Source organism: Rhinopithecus bieti, unplaced genomic scaffold (assembly GCF_001698545.2).
Source record: "Rhinopithecus bieti isolate Rb0 unplaced genomic scaffold, ASM169854v2 scaffold_13400, whole genome shotgun sequence".
Classification (NCBI taxonomy): Eukaryota; Metazoa; Chordata; class Mammalia; order Primates; family Cercopithecidae; genus Rhinopithecus; species Rhinopithecus bieti.
Genome location: NW_016807991.1, coordinates 2,707,939 through 2,726,141, shown reverse-complemented (window position 1 = coordinate 2,726,141; position 18,203 = coordinate 2,707,939). Strand labels below are relative to the sequence as shown.

The following is an 18,203-nucleotide window of genomic DNA, read 5'->3' as shown; positions in this document are numbered from 1 at the left end:
GGGACAGAGTGAGGCCCTGTCTCAAAAAGCAAACAAGCAAACAAACAGACATCATGGTGAGAAGCAGCTGTGACCCACCTTCTCCCGCTCAGTGAGGACTTCTCTTAGGATGTCCCCAACCCACTGCACCCACAAGGCTTCTCTGCACTCATCTGGTATCAAAGCTGGGAGCTTTCTTTAGCAGAGGATTGCAGACACATAGCAGGCATTGTTTAAATAACTTTTTACTTTTCCCTTAATAAGATATTTGAAACTGTTTTTATATCTCATATTAAAAATAAACCTAGGAGTCGAGAGAAACTTGCCACCAGTCCTGGAGCCATGAGCAATTCTCTCCTCCCTCTGGCTTCAGTTTCCTTGTCTGTGAGGTGGGGAGGATCTTTGATCTTGATCTTTAGTGGGTCCCCCCACCATGTCCCCCATGTGAACAGATCTCCACTTTGGCACTCTCTTGGCTCTTCCTGACAGTTCTCCCCAACTCCCAAGCAATTCCAGACATTCCTGTGGGGCTGTGATTGACAAAGCTAGTGGCAGGTGCCGCCTACGTGAGCCACATCTTTTCCTGGAGCCACGCGAAGGATCTTTGTCCTCCACACACAGAGCCGGGATGAAGCAGGGGCAAAGTGGAAAGGGGCGACAGGTGCTGGTGACTGGGAGTGCTTCCTGCTGCTCCCCGGAGCCCCCAGCCCTGCTGGCCCTCAGGGAAGCCAGTCGAGCTGATGGCAACAGAGGGACGGCCTGGGAAACCCAGCTGCCTGTCTGTTGGTCACTGTCGTCGAGGGCAGGCTGAGGAGGACATGGGCCAGGATAAGGGAGCCATCCCTGGACTTCCTGGGGCCCATGAGACCTCCGGACAGTGAGGCAGGACAAGGCCTATGTCTTCTTTATCACACTGTAATATGAATCTGGTTCTTTCTCCTGGGGCCTCTGAGCAGCTATCCTGTTGGTGTTAGAATCAAACACCACCGAGGCATAGTGAAGTTCTTCCCTGGGGGCGGCCTGCAGAGAGAAACCAAGAAACCAGAGGCTCGGGAGAGGCAGGGGAAGGAAGGACCCCCAGCATAGGACGGAGGAGGGAGGACACCTGAGGAGCCTTGGAGAGGCCTCACTGCAGAGGCTCTACTGTCCTGGCCTCTTTCTCTCTACGATCCTGTCCACCCAGCTGCTCCTCCCCACCTGTGCAAGCCACACCACAACATCCCCAGCATCAGAGGCAGGAGGCTCCCTGGACTCCTTGGGGCTGACCCAGCCTGGTCCATTCTACAGAGAAGAAACTAAGGCCCTGAGAGTTGGCTGGGCTCCCCTGAGACACCTCTGTGCTTCTCTTCATGAAATATTCTCGCGGCCAGGCATGGTGGCTCACGCCTCTAATCCCAGCACTGTGGGAGGCCAAGCGGGTGGATTGCTTGAGGTCAGGAGTTTGAGACCAGCCTGGCAACATAGTGAAACCCAGTCTCTACTAAAAATACAAAAATTAGCTGGGCGTGGTGGCGGGCACCTGTAGTCCCAGCTACTTGGGAGGCTGAGGCAGGAGAATCCCTTGAACCGGAGAGGCAGAGGTTGCAATGGCCAAGATTGTACCACTGTACTCCAGCCTGGTGACAGAGTAAGACTCTGTCTCAAAAAAAAAGAAAAGAAAAAGAAAAGAAAAGAAAAGAAAAGAAAAGAAAAGAAAAGAAAAGAAAAGAAAAGAAAAGTTCTCACAATGAAGCAGCCATGGATCCCTTTCTGAGGTCCCTTTCTGCAGAGGACCCCTAGTTCTCTAGGTAGAGGTGAAGCCAGTACAGGGGTACCACACTGGCCCTGCAGCTCTGATTAACTTGCTGTGCTGTGGGCATGAGTCCCAACTTGTACCATGGGGGCTGGGAGAAGAGTAAGACCATGCCCCATCCACTTTAGATCATGAGACAACAAGTTAGAACAACAAGGATGTTGCTGGTTCCAGGCCATGCAGCTTTGTGGACACAAGATCACGTCACGCAAGGAAGGAGTCAGGCTTGACCATCGCAGGGGCGCTCAGAAACTTGGCCAGGAGCTAGCCGAGTGTGATGTCTCAATCCTGTAATCCCAGCACTTTGGGAAGCCAGGGCGGGCAGATCACTTGGGGTCAGGAGTCTGAGATCAGCCTGGCCAACATGGTGAAGCCCCGTCTCTACTAAAAATACAAAAATCAGCCAGTGCAGTGGCATGTGCCTGTAGTCCCAGCTACTCTGGAGTCTGAGGCTGAGGCAGGAGAATTGCTTGAACCTGGGAGGCAGAGATTGCAGTGAGCCAAGACTGTGCCACTGCATTCTAGCCTGCGGGACACAGCAAGATTCTGCCTTAAAAAAAAAAAAAAAAAGAAAGTTGGCCAGGAGCCATCCAGGACCCTGGGTCCCCAGACCATCCTCATCCTCATTCTGACAGCTGGCAGGAGGTTGGGGAGGGGTGTGGCTATCAGAGGACCCAGAAGTTGCAGGACTGGATCCCCTCTTCCCCTTTCCGGTGCAAAACGGCGGCCTGGGGAGAATGGTACCAGGTTGGAGATATCCTAGAGAGTTGGGCCACTTTTCCAGGCAGACCAGCAACAGTGTCCCCTGTCACCCTGGTGCCAGCCCTCCATGGCACCACACAGCATGTCTGAGGGGCCCCTTCAGCTCCCAGGCCTGGGGGGTTCTTTACGCATCCCTGTCTGATGCTTACATCTCTCCCGATCCTCTCTGCCAAGCGACCCCCAGCTTCTGCTTGAACTCTCCCACTAGTAGGTGAGTCATGACCCAGGGAGGCAGCCCCCATCCCGTTATCCCAGTTGAAGGTGGCTGCGCCCAAGGGTTGACCCACAGCGGGTCACAGACAAAAACCTGGAAAGCAGAGCTGATGCCAAAGAGATGATGAGACCAAAACAGTGAGAAGTCTCAGTTTCTCACCTTGGCGCATGAAACACAGCAGGTGCTTAACCCATGCTGGACTTCACAGACTCTCAGAGCCATAGCTGCTGGCCACCCCCGTAACCCCCCAGCCGCAATGACACCAAGCTCTTCTAAGGACCTCTACTCTGGCAAAATCAACCCTTGTTCCATCTCCGTGTGTCCCCGTCCCTGACAGGCACAAGATCACCAAGCTCACCCCTTCCTTCCCCTTCTGCCCACCCCCCTAGGAGTGCCCTGGCACAGCCCAGGGGCCGCATGCCCCTGCACTTACCACGGTGCTGTATTCCACCTGCGCCTCTCTTGGTGGTGCTGGCTCTTCCTGCAGAGGCCATGACAGCAGCTCCAGATTTGCGTAGTGCAGCTCACTCTGCTTGGCAGCCTGGGTGGGCGGGAGGTCCCAGGTGGGTGTCCACGGAGCCCTGCAGCCTCTGTCCCTGCATCTCTGCATGTGTCTCCCCCTCCTCTATGCTCTGAGCGCCTCAGCCCCCACTTCCCCTTCCTGCCTCCACCCCACTCCATCCAGTAGTTGAATGGTCCCCAGGTCAGCCCCGCTGGGAGGGCCTCCCTTCATTCCATTTGCCCTGTTTGGGAGGGGACAGGCTGGCCAGGACTCAGAACAAGACCCAGTGACCACATCTCCCAGCATCGTTCGTCCTGCTCTGGGCGAGCTCCCCGCTCCATGCATCCACCATCCATCCTCCACTGGCCGATGGGACTGTCCAACTCCCCAGCATCCTCTGTACCCTCCACCCAGCCACCTGCTACACCTCCTGCTGAAGCCCCCCTTACCTGCTTGGGGTTCTGAGACAGCTCTGAATGCTCACCAGCTAGAGATAAGAGGAGAGGAAGGAGGTTGAATCCTGGAGCAAGGGCCAGGATGTAAGGTCCTACAAGCCTTCTGGGAAAAGGCCTTTCCCTAGAGACCCCAGCCCTGGGGACCTATCCCTTCAGGCCTGAAGCATGGTAGGAACTCAAGAGTTTGTTGAGTGAGTGAATTAGTAACTTAGTAAATGAATGAATGAACACAGGATGAGTGAATAAATAGAGAAATAGAAAGATCCCAGCTGGGCCGGGCATGGTAGCTCACACCTGTAATCCCAGTGCTGTGGGAGGCCAAGGAGGGCAGATCACCTGAGGTCAGGAGTTCAACACCAGCCTGGCCAATATGGTGAAACCCTGTTTCTATTAAAAATGCAAATATTAGCTGGGCGTGGTGGCACACGCCTATAGTCCCAGCTACTTGGGAGGCTGAGACAGAATTGCTTGAACCTGGGAGACGGAGGTTGCAGTGAGCTGAGATCATGCCACTGCACTCCAGCCTGGGCAACAGAGTGAGACTCTGTCTCAAAAAAAAAAAAAAAAAAGAAGAAAGATCCCAGCTGGAGGAGAGGGACCAAAGCAAGCTCTCAATGCGGGATCTCACATAAATGTTTCCAGGGGAGGAAGGATACCACTGAAAAACCCTGTACATCTGGGGCTTAGGGCTGCATCAGACTGTGGGAAGTTGCTGGGGGCCTCTGCTTCCATCCCTGTGCCTGAGGTCTGCCCTCCCAGACAGCCCACCTGCCTGCTGCCCCGGGCCATAGGGAAGGAGGCCTGACAGCCCCAGGCACCCCAGCTCAGGCTCACACAGCCCTTGGCTCCCAGCACCTGCTCTGTAGGGGTGCTGCCTGTGAGCACAGCCCTGTACACCCTGACCCTTTCACCCCGGGAGCCCGGACCAGGTGGGCAGTGGGTAACACACATGCCGCTAATGCCCTTGGTTTGGTCCACAGCCAGGTAACCAGAGCCCACTGCACTGGATGCCGTGGGGAGAGACACTGTCCACCCTTTGGGGGGCCCCCAGAATCAAAGGGGAGGAGTCCACAGTTGAGAGACACAAGACCACGTATAGTGATGGGCTTGCTGAGCCGCAGCTGACCTAACGGAGCACGCAGCCGGGTACTCTAGGGTGCGAAGTGCTCTGCTTCCAAGTGTTGTGTCCAGGCACCATGCCACCCTCTCTGTCCCCACCTGGGACAGATGTTCTGAAGGGAAGGGGAAAAAGAGCTGGTGGGGAAGAGACAGGAATTCAACGCCAGGGAAGGAGGGTGGTAGTGAAAAGGTTTGGGGGAGCCAGCCGCAGGGGAAGGTCACTGAAAGTAAGACCCAGTCTACCCCAGTCACAATGGTGTCCCCAGGGCCCAGCATAGGCCTGGCACACAGAAGGTGCTCAGGACAGCTTTGTTGTATGAATGAATGAATGAATGACAAAGGTGGGCTGGGGGAAAGAGTGGGGAGTAGGTGTGATGAGGCAGGCATCAGGCTCCAGACAGGGCAAGGGGAAGTCAGCCCTAGCCACACAGTCAGGGGATCGGGCACGGATTTGCAAAGCAGGGGACAGAGAGTCAAAACTGCTTGAATAGAAAGCCTTTATCTTGTTATGAGGATGGGTTAAAGGAAGCTTAAGACACTGGTAAACTCTGCAGTCTGTGATTTTTAGAACATTTAATAGCTGGGAACATGATACTATATATATATATATATATTTTTTTTTTTTTTTTTTTTTTTTTTTTTTTTGGAGACGGTGTCTCGCTCTGTCGCCCAGGCTGGAGTGCAGTGGCCACCATCTCTGCTCACTGCAAGCTCCGCCTCCTGGGTTCACGCCATTTCCTGCCTCAGCCTTCCTAAGCAGCTGGGGGACTACAGGCGCCCGCCACCATGGCCCGGCTAATTTTTTTGTATTTTTAGTAGAGACAGGGGTTTCACCGTGTTAGCCAGGATGGGTTCGATCTCCTGACTCGTGATTCCACCACCTCGGCCTCCCAAAGCGCTGGGATTACAGGCATGAGCCACCATACCCGGCCGGTACCATATGTTAAGTGCAAAAATGTAGGTTTAAAAGAGAATGAGGGGTATGAGGCCAATTTGTTAAGACATCACAGATGCATGACTGGGTGTGGTGGCTCACATCTATAATCCCAGCACTCTGGGCTTGAGCTCAGGAATTCAAGACCAGGCTGGGCAACATAGTGAAACGCTATCTCTAAAAAAAAAAAAAAAAAAAAAAAAATTAAACAATTAGCCAGACGTGGTGATGAGCACCTGTGGTCCCAGCTACTTGGGAGGCTAAGGTAGGAGGATCACTGGAGCCCTGGGTGGTGGGGGGTCGAGGCTGGAGCGAGCCAAGATCATGCCACTGCACTCCAGCCTGGGTGACAGAGTGCGACTCTGTCTCAAAATAAAAAAAAAAAAAGAGAAAAAGAAAACAAGAAATCATAGATGCATTTATAAAGGCATAGGAAAAAAAGACTGGAAGGACATACCTCAGGTGCCAGTGGCTGGGTTTCTCTAGGTGGTGGGGTTTTTAGTTATCATTGATGATGGGGATTTATTTCCTTCTTTGTGCTTTTACTCATTTTCAAATTTCCTAAAATAATCACATATATCCTTCTTAAGGGAAGAGTGAGAGCCTTTCTGGGTGAAAGGGCACAAAGGAAACTGAAAGGGACTCAGAACTCAAACAACCCAGTGGCGTCCACGTGAGTGCTGAAGTTTAGACTGGGGTTGCCAGAAAATGACACAAGCGAAGCAGACAGGAAAGAGGAAGTGATGTTCTTCCCATACACCCTGTACAGATCTACTATAGCTGATTTCTCCCCCAAAAGCCTGGGTCCCACGGGAGGCACTGGGGGTGCATGTGAGCAGTGCCCCCACCAAGTATGCACCAGCCTATCCTGCAGCTATGGGTAGGACAGGATAACCCCATCTCTTCCCACCCCAGTCTCACTGCAGTCTTGGAAGGCTTTGGACAAAGATTCCCCTGAGAATCTTCTGCCCACGGAATCTTGAATTCTCCAAACAGGGAGGAAGTTTCAGGCTTACACTTGACCTTGGCCAGGAATCTGCTCTCCTAGAGGACTGGTGGCCACACCTCCACTTGTTCATCTGTTCCTGTGCTTATTCAATTCGCCTATCAGGTATTTATTGAGCACCTGTTTACTGAGTGCCAGGAGTTCTTGTTCTCTCTTTTAATCTGAGCTCAGAGGAGGGCAGCTGGACTAGACGTTGCCTGGAGCCCCCTGGGGTGCCCATTGTGGCTGGAGATATTGAGTAACACATTAATTTGATGAATATTGGTTCTGTACCTCCTTGAAACACATGCCTGTGGGAAGACAGGTGAGGACGCCAGCAATGACAATCTGTTTCCAAAAGGCTGTGACAGCAGAGGTATAGCCAGGAGGGGTCCCAAGTCACTCTTTGGAGTCAAAGAAAAGGTCCCAGAGAAAAGAAAGTCTGAGGACCACCACTGGAGTCCACTGGGAGTGAGCTTGGGAGAGAGGGCAGGGGAGGCCCTCCAGGTGTCCAGAGCAAACCCAGAAGGAAAGGAGAGGCTGAGGTTGAGGCTCTCATTAAAGGAGATATAAGAAGTTGGCTTCCAGGGTGCACGGATGGGGAGAGGGAGGTGGGTAGGGCCAGATGGTGGAGGGCCGTGACTCCTGGAGAGACCTGGACTTTTTATGGTGGGGGAGATCATGCAAGGGTTTATTTTATTATATAGACACGGGGGTCTTATTGCATTACACAGGCTGGTCTTGAATTCCTGGGCTCAAGCAATCCTCCCATCTCAGCCTCCTGAGTAGCTGGAACTACAGATGCACATCACTGCACCCAGGTCACCATGCCAGGGTTTTAAACAGAAGAGGATCATTGCTTCATGGGCCAACCACCCTTGGGCTGGCAATGGGAATGCCTGCTGCTAGGGAGCCACCGCCCACAGCCTGTAACCACCACGCACAAGGATGCCTCCTCTGGGACCTGCCCCGAAGGATCACCCAGGGTGTGCGGTCTGGGTGTCGCATTTGATAGCAATACTGTGAGCCGAGGACATAGCTTTGAAGATGAGTGTCTGTGGTCAAGGCCTGACCACCCCAGGTGGGGCAGAGGGGTGTGGGGAGCCAACTCACCTTTGATCCATTTCTGAAACATCCTCCAGGCTAGCAGGGAGGCCCCCATCAACAGAAGCAGCAACAATGCCAACAGGGAGAGAAGCAGCGGGAGCCTGGAGGAGGCACAGGGTGGTGAGGGCGGGGTGAACTTGCCTTCTTCAATTTATTTTTTTATTTTTATTTATTTATTTTTGAGACAGGATCTGGCTCTGTTACCCAAAGGAGGCTGGAGTGCAGTGGTGATCATGGCTCACTGCGGCCTTGAACCCCTGGGCTCAAATGATCCTCCTGCCTCAGCCTCCTGAGTAGCTGGGTCTACAGGCACAGGCCACCATGGCTAATTTTTAAATTTTCTGTAGAGATGCAATCTTGCTATATTGCCCAGTATGGTCTCAGACTCCTGGGCTCAAGCCACCCTCCTGCCTCAACTTCCCAAAGTGCTGGGATGACAGGCATGAGCCAACATACCTGGTCTCCTTCTCTAACTTTTTAAGTAGATAGATACGGTCAATTAAAAAAAATAGACAGTATAAAGCTTCCTTTCTACACACCCCTCATTTACACATTCCCCAATTTCCCCACATACACACACATGCTGTTCTTAAGAACTGTCCAGACTTTATGTGTATACAAGCAAATACGAATGTACGGGATTTCCCTTCTCTTTTCACACAAAAGAGGCCTCATCTAACACTATTCTGGTTTTACTTTACAACACATCTTAGAGGTCTTTCCACGTCAGTGCATAAAGAAGTCTCTCACTCTTTCCTATAGCTGCAGGGTATTCCAACACATGTACAGACTGTGATTTATTTAAATGTTCCCTCTGAATGGGCATTTCCCCCAGTCCTTTGCAATGGTAAATGTTGCTTATAAATCACCTTGCAGCTCCACCTTTTCACAACTGACCACGCAGCAGCAGATTGACAAGGAGGCTGATGCAGCCCAGCTTCAGGCGCCTCCATTGCTTGGGCCCCTTCCTGCATGCCTACGTTTGCATTCATAATTTTTTCATATTTTTCTTAGATTACCCACCCACTAACCCACCCTGCAAATTGCACAACCTTCAGGCCCCACAGAACCCAGCACTGCCACCTATGCGTATCTACAGGGTAAGCTTCTAGAAGTGGCAGGTTCAAGCCTGAACTTTGCCTTGTCTTATATGTTGGCAGAAGCCTGTAGAGGGGTTTCTAGGTGTTGTCTAGTAAAGAATCTGGCTGGCCTTCATCCCCAGCTCTTAGGAGGGAGGCTCTAAATCCTTGGAATTTCCCAAGAATTAGGAGTGTCTTTGTTGTTCATGAATCACACCTAGACTTTGGTAAGAGATGAGACAATAGGATGGGGCTGGTCACCAGAAAGACCAACCACGTAATTAGAGATTTGGAGCCCTGAGCCAGCCCAACCTCCCAAAGAGGGATTGGAGGTGGAGACAGTACAATCACATCATACCTATGTAATGAAACCCCAATAAAACTCTGGACACCAAAGCTTGGAGGAGCTTCCTGGTTGATAAGTATATTGAGGTGCAGGGGGGAGGGTGCAGGTGATGCTCCCTGATTTTAGCTGGAGAGGGCACAGAAACTGTTTGGGATCCTACCAAGCCTTGTCTTATGTGTCTCTACATTGGCTGGTCCTCATCTTTATCCTTTATCCTTTATGATAAAACTGTAAGAACAATACTTTCCAGAGTTCTGAGTCTAACAAATTATTGAACCTGAGGGGGTCCTGGGAACCCCCAAATTTGCAGCCAGTTGGTCAGAAGTGTGGTGTGGCCTGGGGATCCCCAAAGTTCAACTGGCATCTAAATCAGGGCGGTCTTGTGGATATGGAAGCTCTTCACCTGTGGGGTCTGCACTAACTCTGGGTAGCTAGCACCAGGATTGAATTGTGGGATTTGGGGCTCGAATAGGGAGTCCGTGAATCCCAGAAATGGTTTGTGACTGCACGTGTTTTTCTGAGGAGAGTGTCCATAGATGTCAGATTCTATGTGGAGTTGGTGAACCCCAAAAAGGTTAAGAACCACTATTTAGAGAGGAGAACTCAAGGCTTTGGAGTCACATAAACCAGAATTGGAAGCTTAGCCCTAGCCTCTTGTAGCTACTTGACTGGGCAAATTGCTTAACCTCTCTGAGTCTCTGTTTACTCATCTGAAAAACGGGGATTGATGTGGGTTGGCTGTGTCCCCACCCAAATCTCATCTTGAATTGTAGCTCCCATATAATTCCCATGTGTTGTGGGAGGGACCCGGTGGGGGATAATTGAATCATGGGGGTGGTTTGCCCCACACTGTTCTCGTGGTAGTGAATAAGTCTCACGAGATCTGATAGTTTTATAAGAGGAGACCCCTTTTGCTTGGTTCTCATTCTCTGTCTCGCCTGCTGCCACGTAAGACATGCCTTTCGCTTTCCGCCTTGATTGTGAGGCCTCCTCAGCCATGTAGAACTGTGAGTCCATTAAACCTCTTCCTCTTTATAATTTATCCAGTCTTGGGTATGTCTTTATCAACAGTGTGAAAACAGACTGATATTGGGAATGACGATAGTACAGGGCTGCAGTGAAGGGCAAATGAGAGCACTCACATGAAGCATCTAACATGGGCCCCGTAGGATGTCACCAGCCCTCAGTAACTATCAGTTTCCTTCCATCTGCCCCCGACTTCTCCTCGACCTGAGCCCCCTTCCAAAGCCAAGGGCAGGTCCAAGCCGGGGTGTACAGACTGTGGCTTCCAACCTGGGCCTGGGGCAAAGGGAGCGATGCACACCTCTGGCTGACCCACATGGCTGAGGTCCCCGCCCTGGGTTCCTCCCCGCACAGGGCCCCCTCCATATCTCAGGGGCTAGGGTGCTTACTGTGAGCTCACGACCTCCTCATTTTCCTCCTGGTTGCTGGTACTGTGGGTGGCACTCACTGCAAACAGGGAAGTGGATGATACAGGTGGAAATGCAGTTGTGATTGTTGAGGTCTTGGCTGCAGTGATGCTTGTAGGTGTCATTGACATTGATGCTGGTGGCAAAACCACATCATCAGACCCAGGGAGCCATCCTCTGGCTCTCCCACCCCTCAGGATGCCTTTTTGGTTTGATTTCACACAAAATGTCCACTCAGGAAGGGGGCAGGTTGCAGCACCCCATGGCCAGAGGCTCTCCAGGACCCTCCTGGGCCAATTGGGCATTTCTGAGCAGGACACAGGTGCCACTCCCAATGGTCCTGATTTTCCATCCTGCTGATGAGGGTCCAGGTCTCCTGCAAGCCTCCCTGCTGCAGAGCAGTCTGTCTACACTGCAAATCTGACCTGTCTTGTGCTAAGGCTCCCCCTGAGGGCAGCAGCTTCCCGTCTGGCCCCCCAGCCTCTCTGTGCAGCCCCACCCTTCCCCCACGCAGCTGCACTTCCGTGGGGCTGAGCCACAGGTGCGCTCCTGGCTCCTTCACAGGCAACGCTCTCTCAGCCCCCCTGTCACCGGACCCTCCCCTTCTTCAATACTGGGCAGACATGCCGGCTGCTCCAGGAGAGACGCCCTGAATGTGTTCCCCTGGCCCCCACCTCTCTCTCTCTCTTACACACACACACAGTCGGCTTCACGTCTTTGACCTGATTCCTGCCCCAACAATTCCAACCTGAGCCTGTTTAGGCGCTGAGGGAAGGAGGGGCTCACCTGGGAACATGGACACCTCAACCTGGACTACGGGATCATGAAAGTCTCGGAGCCACGGTGTATCCACCCCACACCAGTATGTGCCTGCGTCCTCCTCTGTGAGGTTCTCCAAGGTCACTGTGAAGCTGAGATTTGCAGGACAGTCCCTGATGGACACTCGGCCGTTCATTTTTCCTGCTGGCCCTTTGGTCTCCACAATCTTGTCACATCGGAGAACCCGTGGTGGTCTGCACCAGTATTTGTTGAGAGTCTTGTGTTCCTCCTCATAGTGACACTGCACGCTCAGGGATCCCCCCACGTGGCCGTCCACGGTGCCGGGGCCTCTCAGAGCAAAACAGCCTGGAAAACACAAGCCCGAGTCCTGGCTCTTCCTCAGATAAGCCTGGTCAAGGGTGACCTGGGGTCAGGGCCGCATGGACCCTGGGGGTGTGGAGGAGATAGTGGCAGGCAGACCTTGTCCACCCAGAAGCGGGGACTGAGAGGCTCCCTCCGTGCACAGGTGGAAATGAGGCAGAAGCTTTCCATGGAGACTGGAAGAGCTCAGGCTGGGCGCCCTGGGGTCACCTCCTCCAAAGGTTCCCCGACTGCACATCAGCACCCCCAGCCCTCAGCCCCTGACTCCTTCACCTCATATCAGCTCCATCAGCCAGAATTGCACCTTGAGCATTTCTCTTTTCTGCTCTGCCACCCCCAAGATTTTGCTCATAGCAGCCTCTTCCTCCAGCCCCCTGCCTCCTTTCCCTTACCCTTCCCACTCCTCACCCACCGGAGGCCTCCTGCTTCCAAACCTGCCAGGACCGTGAGAACTCGCGCCTCAGCACCTGCCCTCCCGGGAGGGCCACCCCAGCCCTGGGCACTCCAGCAAGAGGAAGATCAGCCCTCATACTGATCTGGTCCCACCATGGGGGCAAACCTGGGCAGTAATGGGGTTGTCAAGCCATTTTAAAAAGAAGACTGGCTGGGTACAGTGGGTCACACCTGTAATCCCAGCACTTCGGTAGGCAAAGGCGGGTGGATCACTTAAGGCCAGGAGTTCGAAACCAGCCTGGCCAACATGGTGAAACCCGTCTCTACTAAGAATACAAAATTTAGCTGGGTGTGGTGGCGCACACCTGTAATTGCAGCTACTGGGGAGGCTGAGGCACGAGAATCTCTTCAATCCTGGAGGCAGAGGTTACGTTGAGCTGAGATCGCGCCACTGCACTCCAGCCTGAGTGACAGAGCAGAGACTCCTTCTCTCGAGTCACAAACACAGAACGCTCACTGACAAAAACTTCAGTTCATCCTGTGTCTTAGTTTGCCCAGCTCTCCTAGACTTAAATCTCAGAAATAAATGAGCTTCCTTGAAAATTATGTCTACCATTTTCCCAAATAATTCTCAGATGCAAAGCGGGGAGAGTAAGGTGATGGCTCGAAGCTAGTGTCGGCCGCCAAGCAGAGGACACATGGCCCCTGCCCAGGGCAGATGGGCATGTGCCCGCTGGGCAGTTATGTGTGCAGTGTCTCACTGCCCTTGTAATTCTGTGGCCCCATATGGGCCGGGGATGGCAGGAGGAGGGTTTGTTCTCCTTTCCTCGGGTTAGAACTTTTTTTTTGAGGTGGAGTTTTGCTCTGTTGCCCAGGCTGGAGTGAAGTGGTGGGATCTCGGCTCACTGCAACCTCCGCCTCCTGGGTTCAAGTGAGTCTCCTGCCTCAGCCTGCTGAGCAGTTAGGATTATAGGCGTCCACCACACCCAGATTAATTTTTGTGTTTTTAGTAGAGACGGGGCTTCATGTTGGCCAGGCTGGTCTCGAACTCCTGACCTCAGGTGATCTGCCTGTCCTGGCTTCCCAAAATGCTGGGATTACAGGCATGAGCTACTGCGCCTGGCCAAAACTCTTTAATTTTACTTACTGTTTCAAATGCTTAAATCTCCACACACATGAGACTTTGAGACCACGCTAATAAAAGCCCTAGGTGGGCAGGGGTCTCCTTCTCATACCTTCAATGTCTACAGGTGCCTCGCACATGGTAGGCCCTCTCTAAAACCTTCAGTGCAAGCTCCTCCTCGACCCCATTGGCTCCACACCCAGCCCACAGCTGCCCAAAGATGATGACAAGCTCCTCAGTGCCTCTCCCAGAGGCCCATCCAAACCTCTCCTCGCCTGGATGAACAGATCCCCCTGTAGGGAAGGCCTTTCTAAGCTTGCCACAGGTGTGACGTTTCCTGAGACTCTCAGCGGCAATTGCCAGGACAAAGAGAAAGAACCTCAGAACCATCTGCGTTTACATCTCTACCCTATTACGTATCAGCTGTGTGTTCCGGGGCAAGTGAGTTAACCTCTCAGAGCTTCAGACACCTCGCCTGTAAAGTGGTGACAATTGTCCCTGACTCATATGGCCTTTGCGGGTGTTAAATGACATCACAGGTGTAAAACGCCTGGTAAATAACATTAGGTTGAATCACATGAAATGGCTGATATTCAACCTTTTGACCAAGACAACAGGGTTTCACATGACTTGAGCTAATAAAACTAGATAACCTTTGGGCTGGCCTAAATAAGACATGACAAGAGAAAAGGACCATAGATGAAGAAAGAATGAAGAGTCAAGATACTATTTTGCAGAAATTCCCTACAGAAAATTCATAAACTTGGATGAATGTGATTTCCTAGAAAAACACAAATCACTAAAATTGACACATATTAAGTGCTTAATAAGTAAATGGAGCCTGGGCAACATGGTGAGATCCCATCTCTACAAAAAAATACAAAAATTAGCCAGGTGTGCTGGTGTACACGTGTGGTCCCAGTTACTCAGGATGCTGAGGTGGGAGGATCACTTTAGCCCAGGAGGTTGAGGCTGCAGTGAGCTATGATTGCATCACCACACTTCAGCCTGGGTGACAGAGTGAGACCCTGACTCCAATAAATAAATAGGCCAGGTACAGTGGCTCATGCCTGTAATCCTAGCACTTTGGGAGGCCAAAGTGGGAGGAATGCTTGAGCCTAGGCATTTGAGACCAGCCTGGGCAACGTGGTGAGACTCTTATCTCTACCAAAAACAAAAAATTAGCCAGGCATGGTGGCATGTGCCTGTATTCCCAGCTACTGAGGAGGCTGAGGCGGGAGGATCACTTGAGTCCAGGAGGTGGCGGTTGCAGTGAGCTGTGATCACACCACTGCACTCCAGCCTGGGCGACAGAGTGAGACCCTATCTCAAAAAATAAATAAATACTGTCAGTTCACAGCCCACCTTCACCCAAGATACTGTTCCTGCTCCCTGTCCTGACCCGATTCCCTCCCTCTCCTGGGCTGCGAATCGTCATCTTTCTTTGTCCACGTTTTGGCTTCTCTCCTGACCTCAGCAACTCCACCACCTCTGCCCACAGCACCCAGTCCTGTCTCTCATCCTACCTCCAGTGTCTGACTTCTCTTTGGATTTAGTCTCTCTCCCCCCCACCTTTCTCTCTCTGTTGCTCTCTCTCTTTCTCTTTCTCCTGATTAACTTCTTTCCTCTGAAATCTTGGATAAAAAACTGTCACCCAATCTCCCCAAAGCTCTGCCCCATCTGTCACCCAATGACAGCTCTGCCCCAATGACACCCAATGCAGGTGTCATTATAATTTAGAGATTGCAAAGTGTCAGAAAACCCTGTTTACTTCCCCACTTCCCTGGAACAACCACACGGATCCCCAGTGCTCCCACGCTTGTGTTTGTGTGCTTTCTCTCCTCCAACCCGAATCACTACCCCCAACCCCTCCAATCACAAACAGGAGACTGGGGACCACCTTGGGGCCAGGGTCCTCTACCAGGATATTCCTCTGTCGTCTTAATGTTTTCCTTTAAGATCACAGAGTCTTGACCCATTAACTCTCAGATAAATGACTGAACTGTCCAACTCAAGAGGTCAGAGGAGGAGCACACACGCACATACACAACACGGAACACACACACACACAACACAGAAAGAACAAGGTCATCTTTCACGAATTGGTGAATTCACAGAAATCAGTGAATTAAGAAACAGGAAAACAGTGGAGTTAGTATATACATTAATAAATGGATTTTTTTGTAAGGGGTAAATGATTAACTATTTTATTTTATTTTTTGGGGGACAGAGTTTCGCTCTTGTCGCCCAGGCTAGAGTGCAGTGGCATGATCTCGGCTCACTGCAACCTTGGCCTCCTGGGTTCAAGCGACTCTCATGCCTCAGCCTCCCGAGTGGCTGGGACTACAGGGTGGGTGCTACCATGCCTGGCTAATTTTGCGTTTTTAGTAGACATGGGGTGTCACCATGTTGGCCAGGCTGGTCTCAAACTCCTGACCTCAAGTGATCCACCTGCCTTGGTCTCCCAAAGTGTTGGGATAACAGGCGTGAGCCAACGTGCCTGGCCTCAGACAATTAATTGGACTAGTGGGTAGCCAGACCAAAAAAAAAAAAAGACACAGACATACAATTCAAAAGAAAAATAACAGTTTAATTTGCAATTCTCTACAAGTAAGTCTGTAAATCTGGACGACACTGATGATTTTTTAGGAAAATATAAATTCTCAATGTAAGCCAAGAATAGACTTTTTTTTTTTTTTTTTTTTTTTTTAAGAGACAGGGTCTTGCTATATTGCCCACGCCAGTCTTGAACTCCTGGTTCAGCTATCCTCCCACCTCAACCTCCCAAAATTCTGGGATTACAAGTGTGAGCCACTGCACCCAGCTAGTTATTAAGACCAGCTAGTTATTATAACTGTTATTAAGAAATTAAATTATTTCCCTTCTATCAAAAGAAAAGAAGCGAAACTCAGACAGTTTTACAAGTTAGTTCTTTCAAAACTTCAAGGAACGAATAATTTCAGTTTTATTTAAACATTTGCAGAGAACACAGAAACAGGGAGATCTCCCTAATTCTTTTAATGAAGTCAGCATAATATATCAAGACAAACATCTGACTAGATTTCCTAATGTAATTCACCTCCTTCATAGCTGAAAGGATAAAAATAATAATAATTTCTATAGATAATAAAATGGTATTTTGTGGGGCCTGGAGCAGTGGTTCACGCCTATAATCCTACCACTTTGGGAGGCCAAGGCTGGCAGATTGACTGAGCTCAGGAGTTCTAGACCACCTTGGGTAACATGGTGGAACCCTGTCTCTATTAAAATACAAAAACTTAGCCAGCAGTGGTGGCAGGTGCCTGTAATCCCAGCTACTCAAGAGGCTGAGGCAGGAGAATTGTTTGAACCTGGGAGGTGAAGGTTGCTGTGAGCAGAGATCAAGCCACTGCACTCCAGCACTGGGTGATAGAGTGAGATTCTGTCTCCAAAAAAATAAATGAATAAAAATAAAATAAAAGATGTTTTGTAGGAGCCAGGTGTGGTGGTTCATGCCTGTAATCCCAGCAGTTTGGAAGGACAAGGTGGGAGAATCCCTTGATCCCAGGAGGTGGAGGCCAGCCTGGGCAACATGGTAAGACCCTGTCCCTAAAAAAAATTAAGAATCCAGCTGGGTGTGGTGGCACACACCTGTAGTTTCAGCTACTGGGGAGGTTGAGGTGGGAGGATCTGGAAGTTGGAGGCTGCAGTGAACTGTGATTGCACCATTGCACTCCAGTTTGGGTGATGGTGGGAGACCCTATCTCAAAACATTAAAATGCTGGCCAGGCTTGGTGGCTCACGCCTGCAACCCCAGCACTTTGGGAGGCCAAGGCAGGTGGATCACCTGAGGTCAGGAGTTTGAGACCAGCCTGACCAACATGGAGTAACCCCATCTCTACGAAAAATACAAAATTAGCCAGGCATGGTGGTGCATGCCTGTAATCTCAGCTACTCAGGAGGCTGAGGCAGGAGAATCACTTGAATCCGGGAGGTGGAGGTTGCAGTGAGCCAAGATCGCACCATTGCACTCCAGCCTGGGCAACAAGAGCGAAACTCCGTCTCAAAAATAAATAAATAAATAAATAAATAAATAAATAAAAGTAAAAATGTTTTGTGGATAGTCATTAGTGGATCCCTTCTTCCTACTACTGAGAAGCTCTGGTCCTTTTCCCCTGAGTCAGAGACAAGGCAGGGACAACCACCACCACTGCGTCCACTGGGCCTCATTCTGGCTGTACCAGCCAATGAGTCAACGGGAGAAAGAGAAACAGATATCAGACAGGAACTGAAAACTCCCCATGCACACCGATCCTATGGAAATAAGAACACCCAAGAGAATCGCAGGAACACCGGTCATGGGAGGATGACCCGTTTCCAAGTCAAGACACCAAAAGTAATAACCTTCCCACAGACAAGTAGTTAGCAAATACAATTGCAGAAAACCTCTGGTCTGTAAGGAAAGCAACCAAAAAGACGTCAAATATCCTGGAACTAGGCCTGAGGAGTCTGCACAGGACCTGTCTGAGGAGAGTGGTGGATGTGACTGAAGGCACAGCGGGTGACTCTGCGGGAGGAAGCCCTGTGCTTGGACAGGGAAGGCTCAACCCCACGCTTCTCTGCCCGGCCTTTTCCCTCCTCGCCCTCCCTACCGCCTTTTCTGTCCCCTCTGTCCCATATGCCCTTCTTGGAGAGGACTGACCCCTGGTTCTCAGGCCCACGCAAGGGCTAACCCCAGCCAGGCCTGCCTCGGGACTTCCCCCTGCTCAGGCTCCAGCCGCTGGACTGCCCTGGTTAAATCTCCACATTCCAGAGACTACTGACCTGCTCCCCACTCCCACCCTACCTCCCCCACCGCCCCACC

At 51.3% G+C, this 18,203-nt stretch overlaps 1 protein-coding gene across 1 annotated transcript in view; it reads right to left on the bottom strand.

The window, feature by feature from the left end:
* Positions 1–208: 208 nt before the first annotated feature.
* Positions 209–18,203, bottom strand: part of CD300A (CD300a molecule) — a 22,360-nt gene continuing 4,365 nt past the window's right edge. The window contains exons 4-9 of the mRNA XM_017884857.1: positions 11,491–11,829; positions 10,687–10,840; positions 7,856–7,950; positions 3,699–3,736; positions 3,181–3,288; positions 209–999 (exon numbers count right to left, since the gene is read on the bottom strand). Of these exons, the coding sequence (XP_017740346.1) occupies positions 874–999; positions 3,181–3,288; positions 3,699–3,736; positions 7,856–7,950; positions 10,687–10,840; positions 11,491–11,829 (860 nt within the window). The 3' untranslated portion in view covers positions 209–873. The remainder of the gene's footprint in view (positions 1,000–3,180; positions 3,289–3,698; positions 3,737–7,855; positions 7,951–10,686; positions 10,841–11,490; positions 11,830–18,203) is intronic.